A 25635-nucleotide genomic window follows, 5' to 3' on the forward strand; every position below is an offset into this window, starting at 1 on the left:
GAAAACTATTCAATTTTTTTTTTTTTAATCAAGTACATGGTTAATTAGAAGATCCAGGTACGTGCCAAATTAAAATCCTTGAATCGAAATGGATCTTGATAATTCTGTTAATAAGTACACGGTTACCTTGAAAATCTATCATATATATATATATGTGTGTGTGTGTGTGTGTCAAATTAAGTAAAGCTTGATCCTAGAATGTCTGAAATTTTGTTGAATTAGTAAGCAGTAAATGCAAGGTTGCTGATCAACGTCATCATTGCATCTTATTTTGCTTGTTCAATCTGCAAAAGGCCAATCTTGTCATTTCATTAACGAGAATTTTCTCTTTAGGTTACTTCATTGGTCAAAGCCCGCAAGAATATCCAATTTAGAATGCATCTTATCATCATCTTACTCCAATACTTGGACTTGCTACTAGCTTACTACTCCTCCTATCCAAAATTGTTTTTTGCATCTCGAGATTTCAACTTTTTAGGAGTAGTTTGACGACAACGTCAGTGGATTTGCTTTCAAAATTATCCGTAAAAATTCAAATTTTAAATTTAAATTTAATATGAAATATAGATAAAAATGGAAATAATATTAAAAATAATAATAAATCTTTTATACACTGACAATATATATACTGGCAGATCTAAATGCATGCCATATATACAAAATTTGATTTGATAGTTAAATTCAAATTCATATGATATAGCATTTATCCAATTCCGTCAGTATATTCAGCGACAGTGTAGAAAGATTAATCCTTAGAAAAATGAATTAAAATTAATTTTGACTTCAATAAAATAATAAAATATTTCAGAATAAAAAAATAGCACTTTCAACGGCATAGAGAAAGCGGAGGACCGTACAGTAAGATACCCTCGAGAGAATATCATTTCACACTTCACACTTTGACTGAGACAAGCCATAAAAGAAAAGGTAAGAAGGAACCACGGTACGGGTGCAGGGCGGCTCTATAAATGTGGGCGCTGCTTCAATCATCAGTTGCCAACCAGTACAACTTGAAAAAGTATAGAACCAAGTTTACCAGCTAGTAGCAGTACTAATCCAGTTACTCCACCGGCCAGGACAATAGCAACTACTACTTGATTTCTTTCATGGCCTCACTAGAGCTAGCAGAAAATGGCTCTGATGGATACACTCAAGATGGTACTGTTGATCTCAAAGGGAAACCTGTTCTTAGATCGAAGAGAGGAGGATGGAGAGCTTGCAGGTTTGTTGTTGGTAATGTCTCTGTATCCTCTTTTGCTTCCTTCCACCCCAACTGTGTTGCTGTGTGTGCTAAAATGTTCATCCAGATCCTAGAAATGCAATGTTCGTTTAGTCTGAAGTATGTATCCCCATGCTTGGCTACATAGCTCCCTGTAAACTGGGAAGATGTTCCTGAAATTGTTCCCTCATCCTTGCTGTCTTTCTTCTGCCTTTTGTACGAGGGGGAGATCGGAAGGGCATATTCAGGAATGGAGAAACTGGAATATTGGCATAGAGCATATTTTGCTAGATCAAAAACCACGTTCATTTTACTAGAAATAAATAAAGCAACTTTTCTTGATAACATGGTAAACATTTTTACCCATTTTTTCTTTTTCTTTGTTCAAAACTCTTTTTTCCTTAATCTTTTTGCAACTTATTTCTCCTCAAATGTCTACCGGAAGATGACAGCAGAAAAGAACAAGAATGAAGTCAAAGTCCGAAGCCAATAGAGTTGAGCTTTATATGCATCACGTTTAATTATATCTTATTCTTCAAATAGTACTAAGATGTAATCATGTGTGGACTTGTTCGATGCACATTTATGTTGTTGATTGGCTACTGGGATTTAGCTCAGAAGTCAGAACTTCAAAACCATGAAACTAATTGCCTGATTGTTAGCTGTATCTATCTAGTTGAATTTTCAAATGATTTTGTACCATAAGCAGCTTATCTTTCTTTGTCGAAAAATTGATCACGTAATCTTTTCGTATAGTATTTTTTTTTTTTTTTTTTTTTTTTTGCGTTTAAACATAGAATTGGGAAAGTTTTTATTATGTCCTTCCAAAGGAATTCGATCACGTCAATGCATGTTGTTTTGTATCATCTGTTTCAGTGAGTTGATTCCATTTTTTTTAGTGCTCCTATATTGTTTATTGTCCGACTAAAAGTGCAATTCGGCAAAACTCTCTTTTTTTTTTTTTAAATAAGTGAGAGGTCTTGAACCTATCTCGATCTTCTACTTACAATTTCTCTCACCTTATAATTCAATCCAACCTCCTCACGGCAAAACTCTTTTCCAACCAAATTTTCAAAATCAACAGGTTCTTTTAGACTTTCGAACCACAATCTTATAAGTTATAAGATACAAAGATTACAAAAAATAAAAAATAAAAAACTTGCCAATCCAATTATTCACTTATGATATCGTCATAATGATGACTGCCAAGAATGAATTCTTCTTCCCTGGTTGCAAAATCATACGTACATACGTACAAGAATACATGAGCATATATATACATTTATATTGTGCTACATCATTGGCCACCCTCCAACTAACATGGCTTTAATTATCATATACTTATTACATACTTTATCAATCAGTTATTTCTTCCAATTTTTTGCTTATATATCCCATACTTTTTCGTTTGTTTTGATGTTTCCTCGTTTTAATCGACTTTGTACAGTGTACGAGGTGTTCGAACGTATGGCATTCTATGGAATATCTTCGAATCTCTTCATATACTTGACCAAAAAGCTCCATCAGGGCACAGTTACATCAGCCAATAATGTCACCAATTGGGTAGGAACCGTCTGGATGACTCCAATCTTGGGTGCATATTTTGCTGATGCTGTTCTTGGCCGCTATTGGACGTTGGTGATTGCATGTGCAATATATCTCTCGGTAAGGCTGCATGTACAGCATCATCATTTTGTTCATAACTTTAAAAAAAAATTAAAAATGTTTTTAAGGTGCCATGGTTCTAAAAATGTGCCATAATATGAAATGAAACTTCTATAAGTTAAAAGAAAGATCATAATCCACAGCTTATCTATTCTTTGATGTGAACTCCCAAAATTACTTCAAGTTTGACATTTATTCAAAAAAAAAAAGGTAATACAAATTAAATAAGACAGGAAAGAAACATTAATATTGTCTTTCACAGAAGAAGAAAAAGAATGACTAGTATGCAATTACAATACCTTTGTCCACCCTGAATCTGAAAAGAGGTCGGGATTCAAGGAATGGAGATTGACTTAATTAAAGTTGTAGTTTGAGTTGGAAGTGAATCAAGTGATTGAGACTCATCAATAAGCATTTTTCAAAGTGATGATTGAGCATTTTTTATTAAACAGGCTGGCATGGATAGACTTTGCTAACGTATTGTTTTTCTGTTCTATAGTACCCTAGTTATCAAGACCACTTTAATAATCTAGCTAGAATAATTATTTATGCTTCTATCAAGACAAAAAAAAAAAAAATTAATTCAGAGTGTTAGAATCAAGATCTATCAATTTTTAAAAAAAAAAATTGTATTTTATCCCGTAGCCGTTTTGTATCTTCTGAAACAATCTGACCCCAAGAAATTATTGTATGCGACAAATTGACCTCAACCTCTTTGGATATTCGTTTATGATGTATGCAAGACGATACAACTTGTGGCATGCTGGTCCATGATCTGGAACTTAAGGTGAAAATACTTTCTTAGCTGCTACTACTATTAAATATGGTCAATTTTGTAGCTACCATTTTCTTGAAGAAAAGTACAAAATGCCGCTATGATAAGCATAAGCTGTAAATTAATATTTATTTCTTACTTGAAAAATCACCACAATTCAAAGATTCTTTCAACGTTCAATATTGTCTCCCCAATTCAAAGATTCAGCATCAAGTAGGCATACTTTATGCTCAATTATCTTGAACCCGATGGATCATTCCTTTTTTTTACAATATACGAATTGGGAATTTCACCAAGTCGATTGCTTAACATGACATCGCATTAAATTGTCACTGTGTCTGGCTTAATTTTAACTCTTTGGATAGGTCATCTTGTTTATAGTAATAAGCTTGACCACTTGGCATCTCTTATCGTAGCTGATTTTTCTGTTGATGATTTGTTAATTATTTACATGCACATCTACTTTCATTAGTTAATCATCAAGCAAGCATGTTTTATTTTATGTTTTCGGTCATTTTCTATATACCTTGTCTGACTTCCTTGGTCATTGAGGTCTTTCAACGTTATCTAGATGGTAACTTGTAGTTTCGTTTGTCACGTATTTATTATTGACTTGTTATTTCAACGTCCAGATTCCTAAGCAGATAGGCCATAGAAAAAGGGTAGGATGTAGTATTTATATTGAAACTCTTTTTATGGGAAGCAATTACGTATATGGATTGATGTTAATGTAGTCATTTGACAAAAGTGTTTGAGAAATTAATTGGATTTGGACCTTAATAAAAAGTAATGAAAGGAAGATAGGAGTTTGTCGTTGAGATGAAAAATTAGTCCACTGGATTATATCAATTTATAAATTCTTCCGAGTCTCTTATTATTCTGGAATGATGATTTAAAAACTAATCACAATTTTTGCCCCCCCAAAAAAAAAAAAATAGAGCATAAAGGGTCGAGTTGGCCATATAATTTCAACGAGCAAGGTATATGTTAGGGTACAACTCCAGTCTGTAAGATTGATACTAGAGAAACATACCATGGTAGAACTCTAATGGAAATCGCTGCTCTTCAAGAATTTGATCTTAGTGATTCTTATCTCATTTATCTGTTACATAATATCAGGGAATGTCTTTATTGACACTAGCAGTTTCAGTCCCCAGACTCAGGCCACCCCACTGTGCTGATCCAAAGGGCATCAATTGCCAGAAGGCTGACAAATTGCAATTAGGAGTATATTTCGGTGCCCTCTATATACTTGCAGTTGGAACTGGTGGCACAAAACCAAATATTTCAACAATTGGTGCTGATCAATTTGATGAATTTGACCCCAAAGAAAAGCTTCACAAGCTTTCCTTCTTTAATTGGTGGATGTTTGGCATATTTCTTGGGACACTTTTTGCCAACACAGTTCTTGTTTGGATTCAAGACAATGTGGGATGGACTCTCGGTTACGGCCTTCCTACGACTGGACTTGCCATTTCTATACTGATATTCTTGGCAGGCACACAATTTTATAGGCATAGAATTCCTACTGGAAGTCCCTTTACAAGAATGGCCCAAGTCATAATTGCTTCCCTGAGAAAATGGAAGGTTTCTGTTCCTAGTGACCCTAAAGAACTATATGAGCTTGATCTTGAAGAGTATGCGAAAAATAAGAAAGTCAGGATTGATTCTACACCTTCATTGAGGTTTGCACTACTCAAATCTATTATCCCAGTATTGGAATTTGGCTCAATAAGGAGCTAAATAGGGAAAAAGATTATTGCATTTTTTTTCTAATATAAAGTATTCGGGCTTCTTTCTGCTGATCTAGTGCATTGTTGATCATGCAGATTTCTAAACAAAGCTTGTGTAAAAACAACTTCCACCAATCCGTGGATGCTCTGTCCAGTTACCCAAGTGGAGGAAACTAAACAGATGCTACGAATGATTCCCATCCTAATCGCTACATTCATTCCAAGCACAATGATTGCACAGATTAACACACTTTTTGTCAAGCAAGGTACAACTCTCAACAGACGTCTTGGTGGCTTCAATATTCCACCAGCAAGCTTAGCGGCATTTGTAACATTAAGCATGCTGATCTCCGTCATATTATATGACCGATACTTTGTGAAAATCATCAGAAGATGGACTAAAAATCCTAGAGGAATTACTCTACTTCAGAGAATGGGAATTGGAATGATTCTGCATATTGTTATAATGACAGTGGCATCACTAACTGAGAAATACAGGCTTTCCGTGGCCAAAGATCATGGCCTAGTGCAAAATGCAGGTCAAGTGCCTCGGTCCATATTGCTTTTGCTTCCTCAATTCGTGCTTATGGGAGTAGCTGATGCATTCCTGGAGGTAGCAAAAATCGAGTTCTTCTATGATCAAGCACCAGAAAGCATGAAAAGTCTTGGAACATCTTATTCCATGACTACCTTAGGAGCTGGAAATTTCATCAGCAGTTTTCTTTTGTCTACAGTTTCTCGTATCACGAAGAGGGATGGGAACGAATGGATTCAAAACAACCTTAATGCTTCTCATCTCGACTATTATTATGCATTTTTTGCAGTATTAAACGTCTTGAACATTATCTTTTTCTTGATTATGACCAAGCTTTATGTATACAAGGCAGAAATTTCGGATTCCATGGTTGTGCTCAGAGAAGAACTTGGGGGATTGAAGAGTAAGGTAACCGATGAAGAAGCAACAACAACATAGGTTGTTTGGATCTGCAGTTATCAAAGGGATGTATATTGTTATGTCTGTAATTTAGAGATAATGACTATCATTTTTCTTTTTCATCTCGAGAGAAATTTTGTGCTATCACTATAATTCTTCGTTTAGTATTGCTACTCTTCTGATCCTCAGTCCAATTTGCAACTCGTAACAGAAAATGCTAGTATTAGGTGACAGGACTCATTAACTACTAATTTGTTTACTACCTTTTTAACTTTGCAGCCAGCCATTTACAACTCTTCTATCGTTTAATTCAACCATATATATTACTTGCATTACGTGAGAATGTTCTCTATAGATACTTCACAAGATACAGGTTTTAGGTTGGTAATTGCTTCTGAAGTTGCTTAATTTAAGTCTTCTGACTCCCTTTGATCGGGCATCAAGTTCTGGTGATATGATTCTTGATTTACTTTATACTGTATCTTCATTCAAATATTAACACTGTTTCTATCCTTAAATTAATTCTCATATAGTAGCTTTTTAAGCATGGGGAATGGAATATTAGAAGCTATGCTATTCCACTTCAAAACATGAAAAAAGCCATCAATTTTGAAGGCCAGAAACCTTCATTTAGAAAGCAAACTCCTTCCCTTCTTCCTTTTTTACTTTTCTTTTTGGTTTCTTTTGTATCATTGTTCGTGGCATCTCCGTGGATGGAGAAAGTAGAACATTTTTTTTTTCCACCTTTGTCGCTAAGTTAAAAGAACCTTTAGTGCCTAGACTTTACAACATTCAATGTGCTCATGACTTCAGCATTTGTTCTATCAGTATTAGACCTATCTGTGTTCACTACTTTCACAAGCTCTACTTAATTATTAGCTTTGAAACAAATTAGCAATTATTGAGATTCTACTATGGTATTCAATCATACTTTAAATCATGACTAGTGATTTCAGAAGGTACTAAACAAGGTAGAAATTGGCATCATGTACAAGAAGCCTATGTATTCAAAGCTCTTAACTTTGCCTTGCATCAGTTTTCACGGGCCTCACTGAACTGAATGCAAACTTTGGTTTATATTCATTGGTTGGTTAAAAAATCAGCTTCTAATTTGATTTCACAACGCACTTTCTCAATACAAATTGAATTTTTATCACGTAGTGCTCCTTGACTAAGGTAAAAATTTCAGTTTTCTCCATGGCATGGTATCAATATTCTTTGATTTTCCACAGCAATTAGAATTTTAGAGCTGGAAAAATCCTTTGATTGTCATTCTTTATGACGTTCAAACTACACTGGAAAAGCAGTCTTGGTGTAGAATAGTCAAATTATGTGTAATTTATAATCCCATTAATTAGTGGATCATGTGAAGCTGATGGGAATTGATTTTACTGAAGTTGGAATAATGTGCCACGAAATCGCAACCTCCAGTTTGAACATAAAGCTCTTTGAATAAGATTAGCCCGACTAACTCAACTTTTTCTAGTACAGCACTATTCTACTGTAAAGTGAATCCAAAATTATTTTCTACAAAATCCCAAATCTGATGATGCCTTCTGTCCCTCCAATGAATAGCTATATAAATGGGACAACCCCATCCTTGCCCTACAATTCCCCCCACCCTAAATGCTTAATCATCTTCACTTTTGACTTTGCAATACTAAAAAGGCAAAGGTGTCACTTACTCACCTAAGGATATATTATTATTACTACAATGTACTCCCCATAACATTCATGCTAGTTTTATTTTCTATTTATTTTTCTAGTTTTGAGGTTTAAGAAACACCAAGAAGAAGAAAACAAAATGGCTTATTGACTTTAAACGGACCACTGCCTCACATGTGTAATCCAGTATAGTGAAGTTGAAAGGCATGATCAAACAATTGGTAAATATGGCTTTTAGCGGTTTCATAACATATTAGCCACTAAACCTTTCTTATTCACAAAAACAATTATTGTGATGCATGCAAGTGAATGAACAAAGACATATTGGATGTTTTTCTAATTGATGCTTGGCGGAATCCAAGAGTCAACCTCTAGAGCCATTTACCTATAATTCATGGTCCTAATGCTGCTAGAACCTGGGATACATGCAATAATAATACCTACAATTACAACAATCAGTATTCCGAGGATCGCTAATATGGGCTACGTACGCTAGTGAGTTGTGTGATGATTATCACTCCTACCTACTCTTAATACAGGACTATGGAAAATCAGATTTCTTTGTGCCAAACTGAAAATTATCATGAATTAAAATTACTAAGATCACTGGCGGAGAGAGAGGGGTGGTCATCCGCGAAGATCTTAGGAATCCCTTTCTATTCCCTTAAAGGATTAATAGTTTGGACTTTTATCCTTGTAAAATTGAGATCTTGGCGAAACCCATCCAAGTTCTTCACAAAATTTCTAAGGGTACACTTTCAATAAACATCTTTCCTAGTTTTGCCCTCATAACTCTCAACCTTTGGTTCTTTCAATGAGTCAGTCGAATCAACATCAAAAGTAGAGAAAATGAGAAAAAAAAAAAGGATTCATTAGATTATTCATAATTTCTTAGTTTGGTCATTAAATTAAACTTTTTATTTAGTTAATTATCATTCAACTAACAAAACAATACATTTTCTGTCACTTAATTAATAAAAACTTGTGCTTCTGATCATTCAACTAATGAAAATAAACACTTGTTGGTCGCAAGAAGAATGTTTTAATTAGCTCAATTACCATTTTGGCTGAATAAAATGTTAGGTGACTAAAATAGGGAGTCGTGAATAGTTTAGTAGCAATTTGTATTATTTGCTCTCGGAGGTAATGCTTTCCAAATCTTTCATGCTCTTTCTGGGATCCCTATCACAAGACTTTCATGATAAATTCATCAAGCTATTTCAACGCTCGAGTCCATTCAAATGAATATTAATCCACTCCAATGAAATCATCATGATGTCCTAAAGACAGCTAGAAATCCCACTAGTGCTATTCAAAGGGCCGAAATCCCTTCTTTGAGGACGTTGAAGATTCATCCCTTTTTTTTGGTTTTTTTCTGACGAATCTTTGTACTTGCTTGATAGCTTTTATCAATTGTTGAGCATGCATTCTGAAAATATTGCAAGCAGCTTTGAGATGAGATGAGATCTTCTGGGGATAAGATTGGCTTCACCTTCAGAAGTGTGAAGCAACCACTTTCGGTGACCAGTCCTTTTCTACAGCAAAGATTCTCTTTGTTTCAGACTTTCATTGCATTCCATGACAGAATCCATAAGTTGCTTTTGAGAAGGTTGTTTACCAATCATATTTGAAAGTAAGGCAATAAATTTGCTTCACAATTTTTGCTTTCCTACCAAATGTGATAAAGGGATAGTAATAGACTGATAGTTACAAATCAATTAAAAGTCCAAAACCTTTTTGCCATTCCTCATAGAAGCTTCTCATAGCTACGTGACAAGTTGACTATTTCAATAAAATGATAAGGTTGGTTCTTATTCTCTTTCTGTCAAAAAGGTAAATTTGTAGCTTCGGATGCTGAAACATATTGCCTGCGGGGAAGAATTAATCAGAGTAGAGGATAAACATATGACCAAACTGAGAACTGATTCTTTTAGTCAAACTTCTTTGCTACTATTTATCAGAGGCATGCATGAGGAACATATCCTGATAAACTTATTGGATGTGCAAAGCACAGAAAAAAAAAAAAGAGAGAAAAAAAATGGCCTATTTTAATCAAGGAGATATTGCAATAGTTTCGTGGCTAGGTTCTCCTTGTCTGAACTTGGACGTATGAAATTAATTGTTATATACTATGTTTAAGGTAGTGTAATGAAACTCTTTAAAGATGTAAATTCCATGGGTAGGACAATAGTGTACAACTTTATCAATTTTATTCCAAGGTATCAGTGAGCTGGTTTACCAATGGTCTCCTGACTAGAATCTTAAGAATAATTAGGCCAAGGCCTCGCAAAACATGTCAAATGTTTAATTGCTTAATGCAATTAACAAGCCGAAGAAAATGACCCAATGTAAATATCAACTAAATGGACATATAATATAAGAAAACAACAACTTAGAAACACTAAGAACGGCTAATAGTTCTTCAATACAAGATAACTAGTATTAAAGCAAGAAATAAGCAAGAAGGAAGCTAAAGAAGCTTACCTTCATCAGAGGCAAAGGCTAAAGAAACACCCAATGCCCAACAAAAAAGATAGATTGTTTTTGAAAAAATAATAAATAGAAAGAACACAAATAAGAAGGGAGACATCTAAAGAGTAATGAACCGAGTGGCCATGGCCAACCACAACATGCACCAGTGTCATGATCATTGACAAAGTTAAAAAATTCATTTCGAGGGGGCAAATTTAAATATACCTAAACTTATATATAATATAATCTATTTTTAAATTTTTATGGGATAAAATTTTAAATTTATAAAAAATATTAAAAATTTCTAATTTTATAAAATATGAAAATGAAGGCCTTGTTTAGATTGTTGTTTTTAGAAATTTTTATAAAATAAAATATTATAGTAATTTGATATATATAAAGTAAAATAATAATTAGTAAATATGTTGACTAAAAACTTACAATTTTTTCTACAAAAAATCACACTCCAAACAAGGCCTAAATTATCTACTTAGGCCATGATAGCAACATTGAAATAGAATTAAGGGTTAATCGCACTTTATTCCCTTTACGTATGGCCATTTCTCACTTTGCCCCCAACGTTTGTTTTTCCTCAGTTTATCCCAAAGACTAAAGGTCAACCCTAATGGAGATAAACAAATAATGAAAAGACAGTAATATCCTTATGAAAATAATGAACAACCCAAAATACCCATATCTCTAGGTTTATGAAATACAAGTTTCCAAAATTACCCTGGAATAATAGAGGAGGGAAATTTCCCTCCATCTAGCATGGGACCAAAAAAAAAAAAAAAAGAAATTCGGGAAGACAAAAGGGAACAGACAAATGGTTCCCTTTTGTCATTGTCTGTCATCTTTTTCCTTTGGCTAAATCCTTAGCAAAACCTCCATTAAAAAGCCTTGAAAATTCACCAGAATCTTGAATGGAAAAAACGGGCAATCAATGAACTTGTGTAGCAGACAGCATAATTGAATTTGAAGATTGTGGAAGTAGATTGTGAGAGCTTGGGCAGCCCTTAAGGTTCAGTTTTGCAATTTTTTTTCAATCTTAGAAATTTGTAGTTTTTAACCAATTGTATTGTAGAGAAACAACGGTATCGATTTTTTTAGTGGCTTCATGGCCTTTAATGTGGTAGACAATTATTTGTTTGAATCATCTGTTGGTGTGGTCCCTTGAAGATATGCTTTGTCATTGTTGGGTTAGGATGAAAACGATGGGTTTTTAGCAACTTTTGTCTTTTTTAATTATTAATTTGCTAGATTATTTGTTTACTTTGGTTGGTTATATGTCGGCTATTAGATAGATAAACTAGGATTTTTTTTTTGTGGGACAATAAAAGATGCATGCTTTATATTACCTGTGCATGCACTAAAAAAGTTGCCTTTGTTTGTGTGATTACAGAAAAATGGATTTTAAAACCTATGTTTTAGAGGTTCACTATGGAGGCCATTTTGCCCATGTCTCAAATTTACAGTATATGAGGGGGAGAAGTTTCTAATTTTGATGATGTTGACCCTGATTTGATGTCAATTTTTGAGTTAAGAGATGCTTTTAAAGAAGCTGGAATTCCACATAAAACATCAGTGTACTACAGGGTTGGGAATCTTGACCTTTAGGTTGGTCTTAAACTATTAAACAGTCACCAGATAGTCCTAGAAATGCTTGTGTCAAATAGAACTCAAACTATCATACAACTTTATGTTGGTGAAATCCTTGAAGAAGATATGCATGCTGATGAAATTGTTGTAGAAGATAATATTGAAGTTGATGGTGAACAAAATCTAAATCCTAATGCTGAACAACCCCAAAATGATGAGGCCGAAAGTGATGCTTCCGATGCTTCACATGAAGTGATGGGATGGTTGTGGGGAAGTTGAATGTGACTCTGACTTTGATTTTTTCCTAGATGGAGATGATTTAAATGATGCATATGACCCTATAGATGATGTAGAGAGGGATGGTGGTGAAGTAGATTGTCACCTAAAACAACCTGATTATGCTAAGTATGTGGAACTGATTAGTGAAGAATATAATGCATACATTAACTCCAAAGTGAAAGGAAAACTGTTCGATAATGAAGATGTTAGTGATGATGAAATACTTAAACCAATTTATGATTCAAATGATGAAGCCATGAAGCATGAATTTCCTGAGTTTAACATGGAAAGGGATCTAAAAAAATCCTAAGTTGATTGTGGGCAGAATTTTCACCAACATTTATGATTTTAGAGCTGCAGTTAGAATGTATTCAATTTTGAATGGGTTTGAAGTTACCTTCACTAAGAATGACAAAGATAAAGCTGTAGCTATATGTACAAATAACTGTGGATGGAGAATATATGCTAGTGGCTATAATGGAAGCAAAGTTACACTTCAAGTGAAGTCCATTAAAGGCCTACCTCATGAATGTCCATGGTCTTACAAGAACAAGAGTGCAAATTCTAAGTGACTGTCTAAGATGTTTATGGACGAGATTCTTGACCATCTGGGTATGAAAGTAAAAGGGTTCAAGAAGAGCATAAAAAAAGAAGTATAACCTAAATTGTATAACCTAAAAAAGCAGTCAAAGGGTCATGTGCAAAGCAGTATACAAGATTAAGAAACTATTGTGCTACACTTCTTCAAAGAAATCCAGGTTCAGTGGCATTTATTGTAACTGAAAAATCCCAACTTTGTAAAAGCCCAATCTTCAAGAGAATGTTTGTGATGTTTACTATACAAAAGGAAGGTTTTGAAAATGCATGTAGGTCTGTAATAGGGCTGGATGCATGTCACCTTAAGGGGGTCATGGGAGGACAGCTTATGTCTGTAATTGGTAGGAATGCTAATAACCAGATGTTCCCAATTGCTATGACTCTTGTTGAGTCTGAGTGCAAAGATAGTTGGGGGTGGTTTTTGGATAGCCTTACTGATGCCATTGGGACTCCACTTGAAAGGGGTTGGGTATTTCTGTCAGATGGACTAAAGGTCAGCACCACTACAATGTGTTTTACTTTCCTTTATTCCTCACTCACTCGTGTTACTAATTCTGTGATTTATGTTTTTATGTCAGGGATTAATTGATTGCATTAAGAATAAGTATCCTGAAGTGGAGCATCGATTCTGTGTTAGACACATGTATGCTAACTTCAAACTGAAATTCAAGAATAAGCACCTAAGAGATTTAATGTGTGCAACAGCCAGGGCTTATTTACACAGTCACTATGAAAGCAAAATGAGAGAGTTGCAAATAGTAGCACTAGAAGCACATGCATGGCTCAGTTTCATACCAACTAACCTATGGGCCAAACACACCTTTTCTCCAAGGACAAAATGTGACCTTTTAAGTAATAACATATGTTAGAGCTTCAATCAATACATTAAGGATGCTAGGGAGGAGCCTATTTTGACTATGTTTGAAGCCATTCAAAGGCAGATAATGTGCAGGTTTCAAGAAAAAAGAGACTGGATTCAGAAGGTGAACTCTCGCATTTGTCCGAGGATTTGTCAGAAAATTGAAGAGAGGAAAAAGCAATTAGCTCAGCTTGATGCACTTGTATCTACAAGAGAGGTGTATGAGATGACTGGTATAGTAGGAACTTTTGCTGTTGATGCAGTTCAAAGGTCTTGCACATGCAATGAGTAGGATATAATAGGAATTCCATGTGTCCAGGCATGTGTTGGACTTGCGCAAGACAACAAAAGTGCATATGCATATGTTGATAATTGCTATTCAGTGGAAACATATAAAAAGGCATATGCTAATGTTAGGAGTGTGCGAAATCGAAAAATTCCGATTTACCGATCGAATTCGAATGGAATTCGAAATTTTTAAAATCGGTAATTCAGAATTCGGCATTGAAATCGAAATTTTCGATTTCGAATTAAGCGAATTTAGTTCAAATTCGATATTGGAGTTTTTGAAATCGAAATTTTCGATTTCGAATTCATTTATATTTATATAAATATACATTTATTTATATATATAATAATATTTTTATTTCAATTTCCTTTTATAAATATATATATAATAATTATAATAATATTTTTATTTCAATTTCATTTTATAATATATATTTATATATAATAATAATATTTTTATAATATATGTAATATAAAATTTATATTATATTAAACAAATAAATAATTTAAACAACTTATAATCCTCTCAATTTTACCCTCTGAACCTCCATAAAACCCTAGCCGTCACAACTATCCTAGGCTGTCTCCAGCAAGCTCGCCGATGGTAGCAGTGGCTGCCCAACCTTCTAGTGAAGGTAGGCAACCGTCCGTGTCTCCCACCTTTCGGGCGAAGTCTTTCTCTGCATTGTTTTCCCAGCAGCGAACTCCTATGGCAGCGGTGGTGCCGACCCATAGAGGTGAACCAACGGTCTCCTTTGCACGCGATGTAATTGAAACTGTCGTGCAACCATTCTGCTTTACTCCGGTAGGTAAGTTCTCTTGCAACAGGCCTCGCATGGAGGACATCAGGAAGTTCTTCCTTTCGCTTGACTTGAAGGGTTCTTTTTCCATTGGATTGCTGGACAACCAGCATGTATTGATCAAGCTTCACACTAAAGTGGATTTTCTGCGGGTTTGGATAAGAGCTGTGTGGTATGTCACTGGCAGTCCCATGCGGGTATTCAAGTGGACGTCATCCTTTCATGTTGACAAGGAGTCGTCACTGGCTCCTGTGTGGTTTAGTCTCCCAAAACTGCCTGTGCATCTATTTGACAAGCAGTGCTTGTTCCAGATTGTGTCATGTTTGGGAAGACCTTTGTTCATTGATACTGCGACGGCCATGCTATCTCGATCGAGTGTGGCTCGAATTTGTGTGGAGATTGACCTACTAAAGGAACTCCCTTCTTGTGTTTGGCTCCAACTGGGGGAGAATCACGGTTTCTGGCAGCCACTCCAGTCGGAGTCCATGTCGAAATATTGCGCCCATTGCTATCGGCAAGGGCATAGTCAATCGAAATGTCACGTTAAAAACCCAAAGTTGCGTCTGCAGGTGGTGCATGTGGAGAAGAAGCTCCTGCCAGGGGATAATAACAGTCTGCCAAGGGAGAAGATCAGTCCACCAGGGGAGCAACTACTGCTAGGGGAGAATAATAGTTCGTCAGGGGACGACACCATGGTGAGGCTTGACGGGGATGCAGCTATCACAGTTTCGTGTAGCGCTGGGGATGTGTTGGAAATTTGTAGGAGACATGTTGAGAAGGAACTTGATGTGGCCGTGATTGAGGAGGATGCTGGGGATCGAGGTAGGCGACATGCTGAGGAGGATCTTGACGTGGTCGTGACTGAGGAGGATGTTGGGGATGCAGGGCGATTTCAGGAGGTAGGGGAGGAGGCTGGCCAAGGGCAGGACGTCCTGGATGCAGCTGCCGAGTTGGTGAAGCACGCGATTGTTGCGGCTGCGGACAGGATCATTATTGATCTTGCGGAGTGGGTGGCGAGTGACGCGACGCCCATGGAGAGGCACGTGCTACTTGGGGTTGGCGACCACGCTGTGCTTGGTGAGGAGGAGGCTGTTGGGGGATTGTCGCACGTCACTAGTGCCGGCTGCCTTTCGCCGCAGGGTGTCGAGGGGCAACGTTGTGAGAGGGAGGCGGCGCGTAGTATGGCTATGACATTGCACTAAGACCAGGTTGCCGTCCTTGAACAAGGCGTAAGAAAAAATGAAAGGGCGGGAGATACGGGCCGCAACTCCGTCGGATAGAGAGCTAAAGTCAGTATCCAAGAAATCTCAAAATTCTTTCCATATTTTATCCCATGATTAATACGTGTTTCTGGAATATTCGGGGAATTTCAAAGCCCCCAAACCTTAGAAGACTTAAGAATCTTGTTCGTATGCATAAACTAGCGGTTATGGGAATTTGTGAGCCTAAGTTATCTAGGCATGCCGTTGGCTCGATTTGAATACGATTGAATTTTGATTCCGCAGTGTGTAATTCGTCTGGGAAATTATGAGTGTTCTTCAGTTCTCCTTTTGTTAGCCAGGTGGTTAGGGGCTCGGATCAGTATCTATCTATTCAATGGGAGCATCCCCAGTTTCCTACTCCTAAACTAGTCTCTTTTGTTCATGCCAAGTGTCAGAGGGTTAAGCGACAGCGACTCTAGGAAGGTTTGTTAAAGGATAAGCTTGGGCAGGGTCCATGGTATGTTGTAGGGGATTTTAATCTCGTTGTCTCGAGTAGTGAAAAGAAAGGGGGGAGGCAGTTTCGGCCAGCGGAGGGTCATGAACTCTCCCATTTTATGAGTAATGAGGGGGTGTTCGATGTAGGTTTCTCTGACAGTAGTTTCACTTGGTGTAATAACAGAGTCGGGCGGGGGCGCATTTGGAAACGGTTGGATAGAATGTTACTTAATATGAAGTGCCTGAATTTCTCTTTGTCAGTATCGGTGTCTCATTTAGTGCATGCTCCGTCTGATCATGCCTCACTTCTCATCTTGTTCGCGCCTAGATTGGTCTGTAGGAGTCGGTCGTTCCGATTTTTGAACGTTTGGCCTTCCAAAGATGGGTTCTTGGACATGGTCAATGCAGCTTGGCAAATGGAGGTATCTGGGTCCCCTTTCTATATGGTGTAGGGAAAGTTGAGGAATGTCTCCAGGCTCTTCACCTCCGAAACAAGCAAGTATTTGGAGATGTGTTTAAGAATGTTACAAAGGGGGAAGAGGTGGTGGCGGCGGCAGAATTGCGTGCATAGTCTGAACTATCCGTTGAGACCTACTTGGAGCTCTAGCATGCTCAGGCTAGCTTGAAGCTGTTAGCAGTTGAAGAGCAGTTTTGGAGTCAGAAGGCCAGGGTCAAATGGCTTCAACACGGTGATCATAATTCACGTTACTTTCATTCGGTGGTTAAGCAACGCCGATTTCAGACCAAAATTCACAAAATTCAGGACTCTGTGGGGGATTGGGTGATGAATGATGAAGGGATCGGGAGGGAAGCTGTAAAGTATTTTAGTAACTTGTTCTCGGCTGACCCTGTGACCGAATTTCAGCTTTTGCATGTTATCCCTAACCTTGGGGACGTTATCGACAACCTGAGACTGAAGGAGGTCCCCTCTTTAGAGGAGGTGAAGGCGGTCATCTTTGATATGGATAGAGATAGTGCTGCTGGGCTAGACTGGTTTACAGGGAAATTTTTTACGACGGCCTGGGAGGTGGTGGCTCATGAAGTCTACAGGACGATTTTGAGTTTTTTCTGTGATGCTGAACTCCCTCGTTTCATTACAACTACGTCTATTGTTCTTCTTCCCAAGGTCATTAATCCTAAGGATTTTACTTAATTTCGTCCTATTAGTGTAAGCAACATTTTGAATAAAGTTATTTCTTGAATTCTGGTAGAGAGGTTGGCAGGTGTTTTGCCTCGAATTATTTCTCCTCAGCAGAGTGGATTTGTTAAAGGGTAGTCGATGGCGGATAATTATTTGCTGGCACAGGAGTTGATGTCAGAGATGGGAAGAAAGTGCAGAAGTGGAAATCTGGCTCTTAAATTAGACATAGCTAAGACTTATGATAGGGTTTTCTAGTAATTCCTTATTGCAATTTTGCGACGATTTGGCTTCGGCGAAAGGTTTATTGACATGGTGTGGAGGCTGATTTTCAATGTTTAGTTCTCTGTACTTGTGAATGGGGTGCCTTACGGCTTTTTCAAATCTTCTCGAGGGTTGCGTTAAGGGGATCCTTTATCGCCTGCACTGTTTATTATTGGCTCAGAGGTTCTCTCCTGGGCCTTAAATGCTCTTGTCTCCCAGTCGCGTGTCGTGGGATACAAGGTACCAAGACATTGTCTCTCATTGTCTCATTTGGCGTTTGCTGACGACGTTATTGTCTTTGCCAACGGGGGTGCGGATTTGTTAAAGAGAGTCATACAGATTTTGGACTGGTACCAGAGTAACTCTGGCGAGTTGGTGAATGTGCAGAAAAGTGGATACTTAGTACACCATCGGATCACTGTAGCCCGTAATAAGGTAATTGAGCGGGTTACTCAGTTTCAAAAAAGAGAGTTCCCGGTTCTATATCTCGGTGCTCCGTTGTTTATGGGCAGAGCCAATGAGACGTATTACTCGGATTTGTGCCAGAAGGTTCTGAATAAGGTGCTCTCTTGGAAATCCCGTCTCCTATCATTTGGAAATCCCGTCTCCTATCATGTTCTGTCCAGCATCCCGATCCACTTATTGGCAGTGGATGTCATACCGAAATGTACTTTTCGGCTAATAAAGATGGTGTGTGCTGGTTTTTTGTAGGGAGCGAAAGACGAGAGGAAGAAATTTCATTGGATCTGATGACGGGACTTGTATTATCCCACAGAAGAAGGTGGGGTGGGGTTTAGATCACTCACTGACACATATAAGGCCTTCTCTTGTAAATTAGGATGGAATTTCCAGTGTGGAATCTCCTTGTGGGCGAGGTTCCTGAGTGCTAAGTATTGCAAGAGGCTTCACCCCTGCCAAGTGTCCTTGAATCCCTTAGCTCGGCAACCTCAAAGAGAATGTTAGATATTCAGGGGTTGGCGAAGTTGTTTGTGGGGTGGAGCCCGCACGAGGGCCGGTGCAACTTATGGTATGATAGTTGGACTGACCACGGGGCTTTCTATCTGCGAGTGGGGGTATGGAAAGACGTCTCCTTTCTAACCTATATGGAGGACGGGGAATGGGACACGGGGAAGCTAGCAGAAGTTTTACCTTGTGACATGGTGCAACAGGTATTGGCGGTGGCGGGGCCGGATGAGACTCCCCTAATAGAATGATATGGTTAGCGTCGAGCACGAGACAGTTTTCGTTGTCATCTGCGTATAGAGAGGTTCGGGAAATAAAGCCGACATTATTCCTCATTCGCCAAATATGGCATACGAGTGTCCCCCTGAAAGTGTCCTTCTTTATGCTTCGTTTGCTGTCTAATCGTCTTCCCTTAGATGACGTGTTGGCGACACGTGGGTTTCAGCTTCCATCCAAGTGCTCATGTTGTCGGGTTTCGAATACTGAATCCCTTCAACACTTGTTCTTGGAAGGAGAGCTTGCAACTGCAGTGTGACAACTTTTTGGCTCGGTATGTGGCTTGGCTCGGCATGGCAATCATGTCCGGGTATGTTTAATTGGTTGGCTTCTTAAGCCGATGGATTCAGAGAGACTTAGGTTTGTGTTCCGGATCTTACCTAGTCTCATCTGTTGGCATATTTGGAAGGTTAAGAACACAGCGGTGTTCCACGGGGCCGTGCAGCGTCCTACTGAGGTGTGTCAGGTCATCTTTCGGGAGTTAAAAGATGGGTTTTGGCTCAAATTCGGGGAGCTATATCGGGCAGTTGACTGGCCTACGTTCTTGGAGTTGGTGGAATGTCGGTCAGATGCGTTCCTCGTGCGTCCGATTAGGTGGTTGGCTCCATTGCCTGGCGGGGTCAAGCTCAATATTGATGGGTGCTCAAAAGGGTAACCCAGATGTGAGTGGTGGAGGGGGGATCCTTAGGAACGCTGCGGGCTGTATGGTGTTTGCATTCTCGGGGTTTTTTGGGAGCTATACCAGCTTGCAAGCGGAAGCCAAAGCATTATTACTCGGGCTGCGGATATGTGCGCAACGGGGTTTCATTGGTAATTTGGTAGTGGAGACAAATTCTTTGTTGTTACAACGTATTCTTTTGAAGCGTCACTAGTGTCCATGGTCCATCTATGCAGAGGTGGTGAAGATTGAGCTAGTGGCTGGGGGGGCTGTCAACTCACACACTGTTACAGGGAAGCAAACAAAGTCGCCGGCGTGTTGGCAAATGCTGGTTCTGCACATCCTCGGCATGAGGTTTGTGTCTATGAAAGTATTGCGGATTTGCCCAGAATGGCGAGGGGTGAATACTGGTTAGATAAGCTTAGGTTTCCTTCCTTTCGCAGGTTTAAGGTCACAGGTGTTGGTCCCAAAGTGTAATACCTTACACGCTTGTACTACATTTTCTGTCTAATAAAAGTCAAGTTCTATAAAAAAAATTATATTATATAACAATACATCTAACAAAAAAGAAAAAAAGGTTTTCGAATTCCGAATTGAATTCGGAATCGAAATCGAAATCGGAATTGGAGAATTTGAAATCGAAATCGATCGGTAATTCCTATCCCAAATTTTGAAAAATTCTGAATTCAAACTTTCGAATTACCGAATTCGAATTCGTTGCACACTCCTAGCTGGTGTTATTATACCTATGCCAGACCAAACAAATTGGGAGAACACATGCAATGATTCATTACTCCCACCTTGAAGAAGATAGCCTCAGGCAGACCTGAGAAAGTTAGAAGAAAGACTCTATTAGAGGACTTACATGTTGGAAAACTGTCTAAAATAGGGCTGCCAATTCACTGTAGTCATTGTGGTCATATTGACCACAATACCAAAAGTTGCAAGGTCACTGGTTGTTCATTTGTGAGGCAAAGGAAACCAGTGAATGCATAGGTAACTTCAATCAATATATGCTTGTTGGATTTTTTCTATCTACATCTGACTGTCACTTTTTAATGTGTTGCAAGGTACAAGGACCTACTAAATGAGGAAGGGGAGCTGGTAGGGGCCACTCTAGTGTTGGGAAAAGTTCTAATGTAACTAATTCTACTACTTCAAGAAGCCCAACTAGAGCTAAAATGAGAGGTAGAGGTAAGGGTAAGGGTTCAGACCATAACAATGGCCCACTATGTGGCATTGGACTTTGGAATGGCCAAGGGGTATCAACAAGTAAAACATATATCCCATTTGACTCTAAGATGGTGAGTTCCTTTTTTATTTACATTTATAATTGAATTTGATACACTTGCACTAATTAAAACTACCTTTATTATACATATTCCAAGTACTTCAAAGACTGACCAATCCCCTCCAACCCAACTGGTAAGTCTACATTTTAAAATTCTACATGCATGGCCATTTTATACGCACTACAAGAAAAATGTCCTATTATGACATACCTATAAGGACACTTTTTTGTAAGTGTCATTTTACATGTTTTATGAAGACATAAAAAAGTGAGTGTCATAATAAAATAACATGAACCAAATACCATTGCACTTTGTTTTATATTTTTCTAAATTGAAAAATTTGATATGTCAAATTAGAATAGCTATTAGGGCATTACTTGTGAATGTCAGCAGAAGTAATAGGAAATTGAGATAGAAACGACGTAGTTACGTCACTGGTATAAATGAAATGGAGAGAAAGCGCGGGGAAAAGAAAAAAAAAACGCGGCAAGGAAAATTTTGCCGCTTCACTAAAGTTTGCCCAATACATTTCTCTTTGAAAGGTCTCCGCCTCTTACAATTCACACCAAAAAGTTCCCTCAGCTTCTTCTCCAAATCTAAACCCTTGGACCCTATTCACAAAATCCATCATCGTCAAAATCAACCTTCCATTTCTGCCTCTTTTTTTCATTCTTTAATCCCTACCCTCTCTCTTTCTATCTTGAGTTTTTGGATGCACTCCAATTTGACCAGAAGAAGAGAAGGATGGTTTAGCGGTTAAAAGGTAAGTGTATTATGGGTTTTTGAAAATCATATGCTTTGCCTGCCCACTGAATTATTTTCTCCCCTGTTGCTAGTTTGATTTTTTTTTCTTTTTTTAAAATCTGATTTCTATGTTGAGTATTAATAATGTGATGGAGAAAAACATGGGGCAATATTAAAAGCAGTTGGCTGGTTGATTGATTGCTGGTTTTTTTTTGCTGGCATCTAATGTAATGCCATATGGAATGTGTCCGCCTCCTTGTTTCGGCCTTGGGGCCATCGACAGTACCAATTCAGGACTCAGGAGGCAGTCCCATTCTCCCACCGCGGCCGATTGTTAATATTAAGCAAGACAAACCCATCAAACCCTGCCGTGTGATCTGGTATTTGGCAACTAAGCCCGATCGATCAATTGAGGCTTCCTTTTGCAATCCTGTTGAATTTCTAAGCACCTTTTGCATTTACTTTAGCCTACTGATTCCACAAAGTACTTTGGCAGTCAGGTAATAATACGCTGATACAAAGTATAATAAAGTGTATAAAAATAGTGGTAGAGTTTTTTTTTTAAATTCAAGTACAAAAGTGGAAGGGAAAAGGGGAAAAATGGATGTCTAAGAATTGAATCAGGACATTATGATTATGTAGTTAATGCTTCTCTCAACCGAGTTGGAACTTGGGAATTGGTTTCTATTCCTACGTTAGTGCAACTGGTCTGGCACAAAATATAGGATATAGAATCCCAGGTGCTTTACTTCTACTGACTAGTAACTACTAAGAATGTCAAAGATGGTGTACTGTTCATGTCATTTGGTTTCGGAAAAACATGTAAAATTTGGCAAAGTCAGAACTAGTGAATTGGGAAGAAAGTTAACTGTTAGCAATTGTTTGAGTTGTAGTTGAGTTTTCAAACTTGATTCATATTATGGTAATATGGCAATTAAGTTTACCAGAAAAATAATTGGCACCAATACAGAGGTTTCTAAATTTTAACTTGTAAAGCGAAGTTGGTCCCTCAAACATGACCATAAAATCTTTTTATTTCTTGAGTTTAAATAAAATTCCTGCTATCCCAATGCTTTTTATGAAAATGTTATTCAATGAGAATAATTTGCATTTGTGGTTTTCTGTTCACATGGGGAAAATGTGCATGCCTTGGATCATTTTCATGCATATGTTGGTACATTTATATATGTACATAGAGAAAGTAAGCTGATGCCTTGTTCTGTTTGCTTCATAATAACGTGCATGCCTTGTTCTGTTTGCATAGTAAGCTGATGCATTTATATATGTTGGTGCATTTATATTTTCATGCCCTGTTCTGTTTGTTTCAGAATAATTAGAAAAAGTCATTCAGCACTTTTGGTTCTTTCTCATTTTTTTAAAATATTCTTCAAGAAATTTGCAAGCTGATGTTATTTTTCTTCTTGAATAATTAGAGAAGTACGTATAGCACCTATTCAAAATATTAAAATTTTACTAAAGTTCATTAATGTTTCACCACAGGTTTGAATTGAAGATAGCTATCTGTGAAAAGAAATCATTTTGAAGACGTTGCACATTGATTTCGCTAGAGGTACAAGCCAACTTATATTCTTGTGTTCTTTTTTATTAGGAATTAGATTAAGTTACATATATGATATTAAATTTGTTCATTTGTTTGAACCTGTAATGTACGTTCATTTTCATCTTTTGGTCATTTGGATTCTTAATTTTTTTTTAAACTGGAGTGTCATTGCAGTAGATATATTATATGACCTGCAAATTTTATTCTTAACATTGATTTGTGTAAAAAACTATTTACTTGGTGACACGTGATAAATGGCTAGTAGCGGAAAACCTTTGGGGTTCTCATGTCTTGTGCTTTTATCTCAAACAGTGACCTTCTCGTTGACTTCCAAATAGTTTCTTGGTATCCTAATAATTTTTTTGTTGTATGAGTGATGCACTTTGTTAATATTATTCTTAATTGCTTTCTTTTGCTTATATATGTATATGTATATGTATGTATGTGCATATTTTAAGGTTAAATTTGTCATGGTTACAGAATATGGATAAAACTTGGATGCAAAAGAATAGACGAAGCAAAGAATATTGGGATGGTTTGCAAAAATTCTTAGATTATGCATTCCAGAATTCAAGTATAAATGGGATGATATTATGTCCATGTAAAGAATGTAAGTGTGGTGTATGTATTACCAGGGAGAATGCAGAACTTCATTTGAAAGTTTATGGTTTTGTTAAAGGATACACCCATTGGGCAGCTCATGGAGAATTTGTTTACTCTAGTGCACCAAAACCTACTTCCTATGATATCTCACATGGGGTACGGGATGAACTTGATGACATGCATGGTTTGGTTCATGATGCAATGGGAATTCCTGAACAAGATTATACAAGGATAGATGGAACTGAATACAAAAGCCAATTGCCCAATGTAGAAGCTGAAAAGTTTTACAATCTAATTGATAATTCTAACAAAGAGCTTTACTCTGGATGTAAAAGATTCTCAAAACTTTCCTTTATGATTCGGTTGCTTCACCTCAAATGCCTTGGTAAACTCAGCAACAAAATTTTTGATATGTTACTTGATTTGTTGAAAGAAGCCTTTCCAGATGCAATGGATGGTTTGCCTAAGTCTTATTATGAAGCTGAAAAGTTAATGAAGGAATTAGGACTTGGGTATGATAAATATGATGCATGTCCGAATGACTGCACTTTGTATTGGGGGGTAGATGCAAGAAGAAAGCATTGTGAAACATGTAAAGAATCTAGATGGGTTAAATCTGAAAATGATCCGACTGGTGAGGGAAGAAAAATACCGCATAAGGTTTTATGGCATTTTCCCCTAAAACATAGGTTACAACGCCTATTTATGTCCTCCAAAATTGCAGGCCATATGAGATGGCATGCAGAAGGTCGTACTAAGGATGGTAACATGAGGCACCCTGCTGATTCTCCATCTTGGCAAACATTTGACTTTCATCATCCAGAATTTTCTCAAGATTCTCGTAATGTGAGGTTGGGCCTAGCATCAGATGGATTTAACCCATTCAAAAATATGAGTTCAACTCATAGCACTTGGCCGGTAATATTGATGCCATATAATTTGCCGCCATGGATGTGTATGAAACAACCGAACTTTATGTTGTCATTGTTGATACCCGGTCCATTTGCACCAGGAAATAATATTGATATATATTTAAAACCTCTCATAGCAGAATTAAAGGAATTGTGGGATGTTGGAGTGAATACATATGATGCATCAAGAAAAGAAAACTTTCAACTTCGTGCAGCACTTTTATGGACCATCAGTGACTTTCCAGGTTATGCAATCCTCTCCGGATGGAGCACTAAAGGAAAACTTGCATGTCCTGTATGCCATAAATACACATCTTCACAGCATCTGCAAAATTGGGGAAAATATTGCTATATGGGGCATCGAAGGTACTTGGAAATGAACCATCCATTTCGCAAAGATGCTAAATCTTTCAATGGAGCTGTAGAGTATGGAAAACCACCAGGAAGGTTAATGGGGTCTACAATTTTAGATGAGTTAGCTGGTTATAGTATTAAACTTGGGAAGACAGTTAGTGACAATCCAGAATTGCCATTTAATTGGAAAAAATTAAGTATTTTCTTTGATTTGCCCTATTGGAAAGACAATATGATACGTCATAATCTTGACGTTATGCACATTGAGAAGAACATCTGTGAGATCATT

General features: G+C 37.5%; 1 protein-coding gene across 1 annotated transcript; it reads left to right on the top strand.

Annotated features, from left to right (window-relative positions):
- Window positions 1–970: 970 nt before the first annotated feature.
- LOC113765685 (protein NRT1/ PTR FAMILY 5.2-like) lies at window positions 971–6520 on the top strand. Its single transcript, XM_027309924.1, has 4 exons — window positions 971–1233; window positions 2667–2884; window positions 4779–5344; window positions 5489–6520. The coding sequence occupies exons 1-4, from the start codon at window positions 1107–1109 to the stop codon at window positions 6363–6365; spliced, it is 1788 nt and encodes a 595-aa protein (XP_027165725.1). The 5' UTR covers window positions 971–1106; the 3' UTR covers window positions 6366–6520.
- Window positions 6521–25635: the final 19115 nt, after the last annotated feature.

The sequence above is a fragment of the Coffea eugenioides genome, chromosome 3 (genome assembly GCF_003713205.1).
Source record: "Coffea eugenioides isolate CCC68of chromosome 3, Ceug_1.0, whole genome shotgun sequence".
Classification (NCBI taxonomy): domain Eukaryota; kingdom Viridiplantae; phylum Streptophyta; class Magnoliopsida; order Gentianales; family Rubiaceae; genus Coffea; species Coffea eugenioides.

What these genes read in the sequence shown, in the direction of transcription:
- LOC113765685 (XM_027309924.1), top strand. Translation starts at nt 1,107, where the DNA reads ATGGCCTCACTAGAGCTAGCAGAAAATGGCTCTGATGGATACACTCAA. An exon ending in AGCTTGCAGGTTTGTTGTTG is followed by an intron (nt 1,234 to 2,666) that starts GTAATGTCTCTG and finishes GACTTTGTACAG; the next exon opens with TGTACGAGGTGTTCGAACGT. An exon ending in GATTCTACACCTTCATTGAG is followed by an intron (nt 5,345 to 5,488) that starts GTTTGCACTACT and finishes TTGATCATGCAG; the next exon opens with ATTTCTAAACAAAGCTTGTG.